The following is a 14,038-nucleotide window of genomic DNA, read 5'->3' on the forward strand; positions in this document are numbered from 1 at the left end:
CTCTAAAATTGATACACTGCTCCCAACACCGTTCCACTTCTGGACGCAGCCTTGGTAGGCCTCTTTCTGGATCACGCGAAGTGCCATCTGCAAATTTTCTTTGATGTCGTATATTGTTGCAAATCTCCAACCTATCAACAAACTTTTTAACTTTGGAAAGAAAAAAGTCTACAGGGGCCAGGTCTGGGGAGTATGGAGGATGAGGCAGTACAGTGATTTCATTTTTTGTGCAACAGTCACACACTAAAATGCATGAATGTGCAGGTGCTATCGTGATCCAATAGCCATGAATTGTTTTGCCACATTTCAGGCCCTTTTCTTCTCAAATTTTCTCATGGGCATTGCAACACATCCTGATAGTACTGTCAATTAACAGTTGGTCCCTGTGGCACGAATTCATGATGAACTAAGCCTTCAACGTCAAAGAAAACTATCATCATGACTTTGAAATTTGACCTGACTGATGAGCGTTTTTTGGTCTTGGAGAACCTTTCCCGACCCACTGTGAAGAATGAACCTTGGTCTCAACATCATAGCCATAGACCCACACCTCATCACCAGTTACTATTCTCTTAAAGAACATCTCGTTCTCATTTACACAATCCAAAAGCTCTTTCACAGATTGCAAGGCGAAAGTCTTTCTGGTCTTGACTCATCAGCTGTAGGGCACACTCGGCGGCAACACGATGCGTTCCAAGATGCTGTGTCAGAATTTCTGATATGATCCAACTGAAATGTTAACATTCTTCTGCAATCTCTCAGACACAGTCTTCAACTGGCATGCACAATTTTGTTGACGTTCCTGATATGAGTGTCGTCGGTAGACGTTGAAGGGAATCCTGAACAAGGGCCATCTTTAACTTCTGTCCCGCCATTTTTAAACCATGTGAACCATTCGTAATACTGAGTATGGCTTAAGCACTCATCACTGTAGGCTTCCTGCATCATTTGGTGTGTCCCTGTAAAGGTTTTCTTGAGTTTTGTGCAAAATGTTATGTAGAGAAATTTGCAAACTGTGCAGCACAAAGTTCTACTCAATACAGCACTAAACAGTAGCTAACTGACATGCAACAATGAAACTTCCGGCAGTTACACATTAAGCACAGGCACGTGCAAGGATGCCAACTGCTTCAACACACCACTGGTGCAAAATTATGAATGATCCAGAATTTTTTGAACAGACCTTGTATTCATGAATTAAGCCTCCTTTGCAAATGTTTCCCTTTGGATCACATTTTCTTGCTGTCTTTACATGATTGTTACATAATTTGCCACATTTATTGAACTATAATCCATTCATCATAAGAATAAACCTGATGTAAACATTGCACTATGTATTCTTCTGTGTTTGCTGAAACCTCATTGGATTTCCGTTTCACGTGGGACTGCAGCCAAGCTGTCTAGACTACTGTTAAATATGATAATAAGGGTATGTTTTGTGTTGTGCTTTATGCGCACATCAACTTAGTGATAATACGGGACACAGCTTTACTGGCACATTTAACTTAGATAGCACTGGCCAGTCACCTGTTACAGCTAGCCTGCAGTGATGTGGTCAGCTGCAGTTCACACGCAAAGAGAGATGAGCAGAGGAGCAATACAGGTTTGAATGTCATTTAATTTTTAAACAGAATGAAATAACACACTGCAAATCTTCCACAATATGCTCCTTAGATGGCCAGATGAAAACTGCAACACGTTATTGTTTTTAGCTAACACACTACTGTAATTAAAAACAAGAATGATGAACATTCCTGACTTAACCATAGCGTAATTTTCCTGCATACGCTGTGTGTAACGTAAGAGAGTATTGAAGGATTTCACGGTATAGTTAAATATTGAAGCCACTGAACGTATTTACTTACAGTCAGTTGTCTGGTAATCTCTTAGCTCCTTCCTTATCCGAATCCGAGCAACACATTTCAGTTCTGGATGTGTCACTTGCTACATTGATAATGAGCCTAACAACAACAGAATCTGCTAAGCCAACCAGGCGCAGCATTTTCTCTTCTTCTTTTATGGCGAGCCATTCTACATCCCGCCAGCACTCGGCAGCGACATGTGAAAAAGCTGCGTGCATTAGTTCCAGTACATATGGCACCTTAACAGTCTTGTTACTTCTCGGGCCAAATCCTGCAGCTTGGCTCCAGATCAGTTCTGTTGGGTTCATATTGTAATGGTACAGCAGCAAATATAAAAATGCACCATTTGTATCGTGTGGTCGATGCTGTGAAAATTATTGTTTTTTATGTTTCTGGGATACTTATCTACCTCTATGGTATAAAACGATTGACACAGTCCAAATAAAGAGGATTTAGTTTTTCATTTTTGCCTTAAAAATTAAATTCTTATGTTTTCTTAATTTAAACAACATTTATAAACAGCCTTTCATAAAACATCGATAATTAAGAATTTGTATTTGAAATGGAAACAGGAATCCCGCATCCAATATGTGATTAGAAACAGGATGACGTGCATTATTCATAAAAAAATAATGATGAGTTTTGTAATTATGAGATGTAGGTATTTCAAATTGAAGGAGAAAAATATATAATGTTGGGGAGATTTGAACCACCGCAACAACAACTGCATCTATATCATTCAATTACGCTACCGAATGCGCTACATGACCAACGTGAGCATGTGTCTCATACTGCAGTATATACAACACTGGGTAAACTTCAAAGCCGATTATCCAATACGGCGGCCAAACCCCCAAGGGGATATTCCGGCCAATAAATGCCACACAATCATTTCATTTTTCCATAAATTTACAAAAAACACTAAGAACTGCCTATTTCTCAGCATGTTCCATGTGCATGTTTCACTACAGAACAGAAAGCAGCCCCAGTCAGTTTTATACTGTGCATTGACAGCACGACAATCAGAGCCAAATGCTGCAGAGGCTGTGACTGTACAAGATTTTTTAAATAAAAGCTATATAGCTAAAGCATGATTAAGAAAAACGTTGATGGCTGTTAATACATTTGAATATCTTAAAATTTCATTTAACGTAACTTAGTAATAAGATATCTAATACAAAAGTAGGACCTACTTCCAAGAGCATAACAACACCAGTGTATGTGTGCTATGGCTTCTGACCAATCATCGTGTTTGTGTTTGTTTACATCAGGTTTATTATTACATTGAACGGATTATAGTTCATAGCCTTCACAGTCTTTCCCAAACGTTATTTTTAATCCCTTCTGTATTGTTCAAAATCAACCCATTTCTGCTTTACTGTTATTATTTAATGCCTGAATTAGCTGCTTAGATATTTTTTAACGTTTCCTCCTTCAGTAAATGCTCTTTTACTTGGTTCTTTTACTGTACAGGACTTTAAACTATCTATTCAGCAGAAGTGTCAATCAACTCATTCCTTTCACATATTTCTCTTAATGGCCTTTATAACATTGTTGGCTATTCCCTGCTTAAATTCATAAGATTCTTCTAATAGCATAGTTATAGCCTTCATAATGCATCCTCAACTTTGGCTAATGTTTCCTTTAAGTTCCTCTAGTGATTTCCTTAATATTTCCAATTTTCACTCAGGTTTATTATACTAATAGCTGACAATTTACTCTTCTGAAATTTTTAGAGATTCTAATACTTGTGGTTTTATTGTTCAGCACATAAAAAACCTTTTTTTTAAAAAAATGATATAATTTTACTATTATTTAGTTATTCACTGGTGCCTAAATAGAGGGCACCACACATCTCTGACATCACATTTTCCTCCTATTTAACCACGTAAACAACGACTTTAGTTCATGTTAGAGTCCTGTATATTCTACATCACCCAATATTGTTTACTACATGATACTTTGGATTAATGTCACCTGTTGTTATATAGTATATAGCTGTCTGGTGCTTGCATTTGCACTAGAGACTTGGTGTCAACTATCTTATATTTGTTCCTGGTTCTCCTGTTATGAAATTCAGCACTGACATGACTATGTAAAAGTCTAGATCTGTTGCAAAAGAATGACAGATTTTGTGATTGATTGTTGTTCATCCCTCCACTGTCTATATTTGACATTGTAAATTTTATAGCTGAATCAACTCCGAAAAGGCATTCTTCGACATTTATTTTAAGCTGGATGAGAATAACTGCTATTGTGTCTTCACCAGTGGCTTCACTCTCTTGTATCTGTATGAGAGAAGTGCAATGACAATTATGAAGATTATTTTTGATATGATAAATCAGGAACAAGATATCCTGGTGTCTGGCTTGTTTTCATTTGCATGCCTGTAATACGATCTTACAGCTATCTTAAGTTATAATTTCAATACTGTTTATAATCTCCCATCCCTTATGTCAGTAGGTAGTCAAATGTTCCTAATAGAAAATCATTTAAGACAGTTTTTACGGCACTTTCATTATGCCCTCAATGAAGAAAGGATGTATGTCCATAGCCCATTATGTGAAATCCAATGTTTTAAAATTGCATGTCAAAGTTATTCCAAACATTTTTCCAAATTTTGCAACAGCTACACTTTTTGCTTGCTCTGAAACTCAACTCAAGTGCCTTAATTATGTACTATTCAATACCATGATACTTCAAGAAAGTAGATGAAAATACAATTTCAAGGCCAATATTGAGTACACATGACAGATAGACTTGACAGACTAATTAATTACATATTTTTTTTATCTTCTTGCTCATATAGAGTTCACAATACTTACAATCAGCCCCCGAAGAATCATGAGAACAGTTTTCCTGTCTGTCAGACCTGCAGTATGCATAAAATAGATTGCTATTGTCTGTGTACAGAGCACAAACTGTGCAAACTGCCAGGTTGTTAGAGAAATCCAAGTCAAAAAGGTTATGAGCCAAACCTAAATGAGTGGAATAAGAAAAATAAATTACTATATGATGAACCAACAATACCAAAATGTGCAAGGACTAGTACATGCTATAAAAAGACTTACAAAATAAGCTAAAACTAATTACGTCTGCCTTAATATCCATTTCTTCCCTTTAGTCATTATTCAAGAATTATATAAATATCAATGAAAACATTTTATCTACATCAACATGGCTACTCTGTAAATCACACTTAAGTGCCTGGATGAGGCTTCATTGTACCACCTTCACAATAATTTGCTGTTATTCCACTCTTGAACAGCCCATGGAAGAAACAAACACCTATATCTTTTTGTGTAAGCTCTGATTTCCCTATTTTATTATGATGAATCATTTCTCCTTATGTAGGTAAGCATATACAATATATTTTTGCATTCAGAGGAGAAAGTTGGTGATTGAAATTTAGTGAAAATATCCTGCTGCAATGAGAAATGCCTTTGTTTTAGTGATGTCCAGCCCAAGGCCTGTATCATGCTCATTACACTTTCTCCCCTATTTCTCAACAATACAAAATGTGCTGCCCTTCTTTGAATTTTCTCGATTTACTTTGTTAATCCTATCTGTTAAGGATCCCACATTGTGCAGCAGTACTCCAACAGAGGGTGGACAAGCATTGTGTAGGCAGTATTGTGTAGGCAGTCTCTTTAGCTCATCTGTTGCATTTTCTAAGTGTTCTGCCAATAAAACACAGTCTTTGGTTTACCTTCCTCACAACATTTTCTATGTGTTCTTTCCAATGTAAGTTGTGAGTAATTGTACTTCCAAGGTATTTAGTTGAATTTACGGCCTTTAGATTTGATTGATCTACCATGTAACAAATTTCCTTTTAGCACTCATGTGGATGACCTCACACTTTCATTATTTAGGGTCAATTGCCAATTTTCACACTGTACAGATATCTTATCTAAATCATTTTGCAATTGGTTTTGACCTGCTGATGACTTCACTAGATGATAAATGACAGTATCATCGGCAAACAACCTAAGATGGCTGCTGAGATTGTCTCCTAAATCATTTATAACTTCTGTTTCACTTGATAACTTTCCATCAATTACTACAAACTGTGATGCTTTGGGTTGACTATGTGTCAACAGACTGTTCTCTTTGAGATAATTCATAATGTTCGAGTACAATATATGTTCCAAAACTCTGTGCATGTCAGCATCAATGATATGGGCCTGTAATTTAGTGGATTACTCCTACTGCATTTCTTGAATACTGATGTGACCTGTGCAACTTTCAAGTCTTTGGGTATGGATCTTTCGTCGAGCGAGTGAACCTAGTTAGTATACAATACGAACTGGAAGTCTTGCTTTTATTAAGTGATGTAAGTTGCTTCACTCCTCTGAGGATATTTACATCTAAATTCTCCCGTTGGCAGTCATTCTTGATTTGAATTTGGGGATATTTACTTTTCTTCTTTGGTGAAGATATTTCAGAAAACCATGTCCAGTAACTTTGCTTTAGTGGCACTATCATCGATAGTATTTCCATTTCTATTGTGCAGAGAAGAAACTAACTGTGTCTTGCCATTAGCATACTTTACATACCACCAGAATCTCTTTGGATTTTCTGCCAGGTTTCAAGACGAAGTTTCATCGTGGAAATTTACATACATGTCGCATTGAAATGTGTGCTATATTTACTTATTTACAGATCTCAAAGTGCAGTATGTCAGTGGCAAGATTTTTATCATTATTAGTGTGTTTCAGCATAGGATTATACAGCCAACTGGTTGCAAATTACTGTTTGGTACACTGATCTATGTTTCAACACCTACTGAAGGTGTCTTGCCATGTGGCACAGGCTGGAATGTTTTATTTTATTTTTGACTTGAGTATAGCTGCTCTAAAATTGGTACATTGCTTTTTTGCAATGTAATTTTACAGTTTATCAATATTTCATTCTGATGAGGACGCGCGTAGTAGGTGCTGAAACCTAGGTCAATGTACCAAACAGTTGCAAACAGTTGCCGGTAGAATCCTATGTTAAAACTAGTATATGGCTGCTGAGTAACAGCCATGTTTAAAATGTATTATTAGAGTGTTATACTGGAATCAAGAATAACTGCAGAGTTGGGGAGAGAGTTGTTTGGTCACAATTAATGGAACAGTTTTGTGTGTCATGTGAATGGGATATCATTAAACCTTGTTTTTGGTTTAGTGTGACACACAAGTGGTAAGATGAGGGGGATCATCACTTCACATCACACTACAAGTGTGGGTGCCTGATGCATGGGACACCTATAAGTCAATGTTGTGCAAGCACTGGATTTTTCACTGGCATTTCAAGGGTGACCCACGAGTACCTCGATTTGGGGGAAATCTATGCTGGCAGTCATCTGCTGAGGGCAGCAATGTAGTGATGAAGAGGCAATGTCTAACGTCATCACGAATTGTTATAGCAAACAGATTGACCACAGCACAACAAATCACTAACCAATTTCGCACTGGATAAAAATATCCCATGAACAACTAGGACCGAGTACATGTGACATCAACACACACATACAAATGAACTAAAGTAAGAAACATAAATAGGACCAATAATTATGAAGAGAAACAGTTCGTCAAAAATGAGTTCCTCAGCTGCAGATTCGCTTATGAAAAACATCAATGTCCCAAACTGTAAAATCAATGTATTATCTCACATCAGGACACATCAGATGAATAAACACCTGAAAAATGAATGGAAGGTAGGAGACGAGGTACTGGCAGAAGTAAAGCTGTGAGAACGAGGCGTGAGTCGTGCTTGGGTAGCTCAGTTGGTAGAGCACTTGCCTGCGAAAGGCAAAGGTCCCGAGTTTGAGTCTCGGTCTGGCACACAGTTTTAATCTGCCAGGAAGTTTCACCTGAAAAATTTTTGGAGTGTCAGACAAAACTCAAAGAAGGTTAGACCAACAGTCCGCCTTGAAATATACAAAGATGTCTATGCATATGGGGACGAATTCTCTTTGGAGCTACTTTAAAAGTGAGACCATGAAATATAAAAACCAGCCAAAAATGTCTATCCCAAATCCAAAATAGTGACAGTGGAATTACGCACAGCAAATCAGTGAGCAAAGCTTATATAGACAGAATAAATGGTTCAAATGGCTCTGAGCACTATGGGACTTAACATCTATGGTCATGAGTCCCCTAGAACTTAGAAATACTTAAACCTAACTAACCTAAGAACGTCACACAACACCCAGTCATCATGAGGTAGAGAAAATCCCTGACCTCGCCGGGAATCGAACCCGGGCACGGGAAGAGAGAACGCTACCGCACGACCACGAGCTGCGGACATAGACAGGATAAATGACTGGGGAACAATGTGATACTTTTGAGGCAGCATTTTTGGATCTTAATAAATTCTTTATGAATAAGTGCCTCGCGTAAAATGTATTGCATTTGGAAAATTTAGGCTTTAAAATTTAATTTGCAGTAAAGTATTGGCAGATGTGTATGCATTTCCTTATTTTTCAACGTAATCTTCGTTCAATGCAAAGGCCTTGTATCACCTTACTGGGAGAGACTACGTGACCACATAGTGCCACTACATCTACATCTACATTTATACTCCGCAAGCCACCCAACGGTGTGTGGCGGAGGGCACTTTACGTGCCACTGTCATTACCTCCCTTTCCTGTTCCAGTCGCGTATGGTTCGCGGGAAGAACGACTGTCTGAAAGCCTCCGTGCGCGCTCTAATCTCTCTAATTTTACATTCGTGATCTCATCGGGAGGTATAAGTAGGGGGAAGCAATATATTCGATACCTCATCCAGAAACGCACCCTCTCGAAACCTGGCGAGCAAGCTACACCGCGATGCAGAGTGCCTCTCTTGCAGAGTCTGCCACATGAGTTTGTTAAACATCTCCGTAACGCTATCGCGGTTACCAAATAACCCTGTGACGAAACACGCCGCTCTTCTTTGGATCTTCTCTATCTCCTTCGTCAACCCGATCTGGTACGGATCCCACACTGATGAGCAATACTCAAGTATAGGTCGAACGAGTGTTTTGTAAGCCACCTCCTTTGTTGATGGACTACATTTTCTAAGGACTCTCCCAATGAATCTCAACCTGGTACCCGCCTTACCAACAATTAATTTTATATGATCATTCCACTTCAAATCGTTCCGCACGCATACTCCCAGATATTTTACAGAAGTAACTGCTACCAGTGTTTGTTCCGCTATCATATAATCATACAATAAAGGATCCTTCTTTCTATGTATTCGCAATACATTACATTTGTCTATGTTAAGGGTCAGTTGCCACTCCCTGCACCAAGTGCCTATCCGCTGCAGATCTTCCTGCATTTCGCTACAATTTTCTAATGCTGCAACTTCTCTGTATACTACAGCATCATCTGCGAAAAGCCGCATGGAACTTCCGACACTATCTACTAGGTCATTTATATATATTGTGAAAAGCAATGGTCCCATAACACTCCCCTGTGGCACGCCAGAGGTTACTTTAACGTCTGTAGACGTCTCTCCATTGATAACAACATGCTGTGTTCTGTTTGCTAAGAACTCTTCAATCCAGCCACACAGCTGGTCTGATATTCCGTAGGCTCTTACTTTGTTTATCAGGCGACAGTGCGGAACTGTATCGAACGCCTTCCAGAAGTCAAGAAAAATAGCATCTACCTGGGAGCCTGTATCTAATATTTTCTGGGTCTCATGAACAAATAAAGCGAGTTGGGTCTCACACGATCGCTGTTTCCTGAATCCATGTTGATTCCTACATAGTAGATTTTGGGTTTCCACAATCGACATGATACTCGAGCAAAAAACATGTTCTAAAATTCTACAACAGATCGACGTCAGAGATATAGGTCTATAGTTTTGCGCATCTTCTCGACGACCCTTCTTGAAGACTGGGACTACCTGTGCTCTTTTCCAGTCATTTGGAACCTTCCGTTCCTCTAGAGACTTGCGGTACACGGCTGTTAGAAGGGGGGCAAGTTCTTTCGCGTATTCTGTGTAGAATCGAATTGGTATCCCGTCAGGTCCAGTGGACTTTCCTCTGTTGAGTGATTCCAGTTGCTTTTCTATTCCTTGGACACTAATTTCGATGTCAGCCATTTTTTCGTTTGTGCGAGGATTTAGAGAAGGAACTGCAGTGCGGTCTTCCTCTGTGAAACAGCTTTGGAAAAAGGTGTTTAGTATTTCAGCTTTGGAAAAAGGTGTTTAGTATTTCAGCTTTACGCGTGTCATCCTCTGTTTCAATGCCATCATCATCCCGGAGTGTCTGGATATGCTGTTTCGAGCCACCTACTGATTTAACGTAAGACCAGAACTTCCGAGGATTTTCTGTCAAGTCGGTACATAGAATTTTACTTTCGAATTCACTGAACGCTTCACGCATAGCCCTCCTTACGCTAACTCTGACATCGTTTAGCTTCTGTTTGTCTGAGAGGTTATGGCTGCGTTTAAACGTGGAGTGAAGCTCTCTTTGCTTTCGCAGTAGTTTCCTAACTTCGTTGTTGTACCACGGTGGGTTTTTCCCGTCCCTCACAGTTTTACTCGGCACGTACCTGTCTAAAACGCATTTTATGATTGCCTTGAACTTTTTCCATAGACACTCAACAATGTCAGTGTCGGAGCAGAAATTTTCATTTTGATCTGTTAGGTAGTCTGAAATCTGCCTCCTATTACTCTTGCTAAACAGATAAACCTTCCTTCCTTTTTTTATATTCCTATTAACTTCCATATTCAGGGATGCTGCAACGGCCTTATGATCACTGATTCCCTGTTCTGCACTTACGGAGTCGAAAAGTTCGGGTCTGTTTGTTATCAGTAGGTCCAAGATGTTATCTCCACGAGTCGGTTCTCTGTTTAATTGCTCGAGGTAATTTTTGGATAGTGCACTCAGTATAATGTCACTCGATGCTCTGTCCCTACCACCCGTCCTAAACATCTGAGTGTCCCAGTCTATATCTGATAAATTGAAATCTCCACCTAAGACTATAACATGCTGAGAAAATTTATGTGAAATGTATTCCAAATTTTCTCTCAGTTGTTCTGCCACTAATGCTGCTGAGTCGGGAGGTCGGTAAAAGGAGCCAATTATTAACCTAGCTCGGTTGTTGAGTGTAACCTCCACCCATAATAATTCACAGGAACTATCCACTTCTACTTCACTACAGGATAAACTACTACTAACAGCGACGAACACTCCACCACCGGTTGCATGCAATCTATCCTTTCTAAACACTGTCTGTACCTTTGTAAAAATTTCGGCAGAATTTATCTCTGGCTTCAGCCAGCTTTCTGTACCTATAACGATTTCAGCTTCGGTGCTTTCTATCAGCGCTTGAAGTTCCGGTACTTTACCAAAGCAGCTTCGACAGTTTACAATTACAATACCGATTGCTGCTTGGTCCCCACATGTCCTGACTTTGCCCCACACCCTTTGAGGCTGTTGCCCTTTCTGTACTTGCCCAAGGCCATCTAACCTAAAAAACCGCCCAACCCACGCCACACAACCCCTGCTACCCGTGTAGCCGCTTGTTGCGTGTAGTGGACTCCTGACCTATCCAGCGGAACCCGAAACCCCACCACCCTATGGCGCAAGTCGAGGAATCTGCAGCCCACACGGAAGCAGAACCGTCTCAGCCTCTGATTCAGACCCTCCACTCGGCTCTGTACCAAAGGTCCGCAGTCAGCCCTGTCGACGATGCTGCAGATGGTGAGCTCTGTTTTCATCCTGCTAGCGAGACTGGCAGTCTTCACCAAATCAGATAGCCGCCGGAAGCCAGAGAGGATTTCCTCCGATCCATAGCGACACACATCATTGGTGCCGACATGAGCGACCACCTGCAGATGGGTGCACTCTACTTGTCAATGTCTTGCTGGATCAATAAACTCCCCATGGAGCACGTACTGCTTTCCACGAAGTGCATCCTTCATTGGGCCAAACAGATGGAAATCAGAAGGTGTGAGATCTGGACTGTAGTGTGGATGAGGAAGAACAGTCCAATGAAGTTTTGTGAGCTCCTCTCAGGTGCACAGACTTGTGTGAGGCCTTGTATTGTCATTGAGAAGTAGTTCATTTGCATTCTGTGGTGATGAATACACAATCATTTCCTTGAATTCTTGAGGGTGTGTGCAGCTGGCCAGCATGTGGGAGAGTGGACAAGTTTGCATGATCTTGTTTCAATGATGACAGACACCTTGCCTAGCGACTTACCGTACTTTTGTTCACTGTCAGGTCTTCGTAGACATCCTGCAAGCACCTATGAATATCTTCGATGACCTGATTTTCTGCCAAAAGAAACTGACAGCTTTCTGCTTGGAACACACCTCTATTACAGATGATGTTTTGAAGGCTATGTATAGCACCACCACCAGCTGGAAATCCATGAAACCACAGGGGCTGAAGCGTGAATATTCCATGACGTACCACAACAAATTCCGCATTTTTTCAACCAAAATTGGCTAAGCAAAAAAAAGGCGTGATTGCATTTCTTATTGAACAACCCTCATACAAATAAGCATACAAAAAATGAACGAGCTCTAGCCCTCAGTTCATTAGGTCACCTACTAGAGAGATTTAATGAGGAATAAGAGTAAGTGGATCCTTATTATATTTCCATCAGAACATTCTGTCCCTAAGGAATAAGTTAACAGAATTTTAACTAATGCTTTCAAAAGAGTTAACTGATACTTCCATACTTTGAATTAGCTCTTGTTAACAGAGGATGCATTAAAAACAGTGACATAAACTATGAATTAGCAGCAACTCCAGTATGGTAAAACTGCATATTTTTCAACAAGGACTAGCTTACAAACATCTAAAACAACTAAAGAAATTAAATAGCGAAAAGGATATTGAAATATCAGCCACAGAATTACGATCAGTCCCAACAGTTGTAGTATGCCTGTACAGATCTCCTTATGGAGGCATAAAAAAAACTTTCTCCAACACATTAATTCAAATGGAATGAAACAAGCAAACTATCCCGATGATCTGTGGTATTTTCGATATAGACTTTAGCAAACCCTATAAAGTAAGACCAGAGTTATTGAATCTCTTAGTCTTTGGTAACTTAAAAATTGCAATACACTGCCCACATGAAAAACTTGTTATACAAAGTTCACACTAGGTCAAATAATACTTAACTCTACTCAACAAAATTACAAAGCAGAAATAGTAAGGACTGAATTTTGAGACCCCTATGGCCAAATCAAATTTTTTCACACTGAAAGTGAAAATGTTACCAAATTGACAAGTATATATTAGAGCAGAACTTACAATAATTAGGAAATCAAAATATTTAGATTTTTTTCAATTTTAAAAGGAGCCACAAGAATAAATTTATGGTACTGAGAATACATATGAGAAATTCAATATCTTCGTTGATACAATTAAATATTATTTTGATGTAGCATTTCGACTTAAAATCAGCAAGTCAAAAATCTCTCACACAAACAAATGGATCACTCCAGGTATTATAAAATAATGTGCACAGAAACAATTCCTGTACAAAATTACTAAAAAGGGTCACACAACACCTGAATTTGATAGGTATTTTAAAAACTATAAAACAAGATTCACAAAGCTAGCAAAAAGTGCAAAAACACTGAAAAATGATAGATGCATAAGAAATACATCCAATAAAAAGAAAGCTGTTTGGAATGCTGCAAAGAAAGAAACAGCAAGCAACAAAATTAAAATTAATAATATACAATTGTAAGAAAATTCGAAACTATCAGCATTTTTTAAATGTAGCAGAAAAACTTATTGTGCAAAATGTCACACATAAGCACCACACACCCTTGACATCAAAAATTGAACACAAGTATACAGGATGTACAGGAAGAAATGAAGTTACTAAAAGCCAAACACTCCACCAAAAATAGGTCATATACCATATTATGTTGTAAAAAATGTGCAGACATAACTTATCTTGTAAACCTGTCCTCCTCCACTGGGAACTTTCCAACATACTTAAAAATTATCAAATTAAAGACCTGTTTCTCTATTGTCTGTATTTTCAAAAATCCTAGCAAAACCATTTTTATAACTGTCTAATTTCTCAAATAAATATAAAATACTAAGAGAATAAGAGCATGGTTTTAGAAAAAAAATCATTCACCTGAAATAGCGACATTTTCTTCTCTGTGTGAAATGCTACAGACAGAAACATACCTAGACAGGCAGAAAGAAACATACCT

At 38.9% G+C, this 14,038-nt stretch overlaps 1 protein-coding gene across 1 annotated transcript in view; it reads right to left on the reverse strand.

The window, feature by feature from the left end:
* The window catches only part of LOC126248623 (probable C-mannosyltransferase DPY19L1), a 224,541-nt gene that overhangs the window by 112,736 nt on the left and 97,767 nt on the right, over positions 1–14,038 (reverse strand). Inside the window, exon 7 of the mRNA XM_049949793.1 lies at positions 4,688–4,840. Coding sequence (XP_049805750.1) covers positions 4,688–4,840 — 153 coding nt within the window. The remainder of the gene's footprint in view (positions 1–4,687; positions 4,841–14,038) is intronic.

Source organism: Schistocerca nitens, chromosome 3 (genome assembly GCF_023898315.1).
Source record: "Schistocerca nitens isolate TAMUIC-IGC-003100 chromosome 3, iqSchNite1.1, whole genome shotgun sequence".
Classification (NCBI taxonomy): Eukaryota; Metazoa; Arthropoda; class Insecta; order Orthoptera; family Acrididae; genus Schistocerca; species Schistocerca nitens.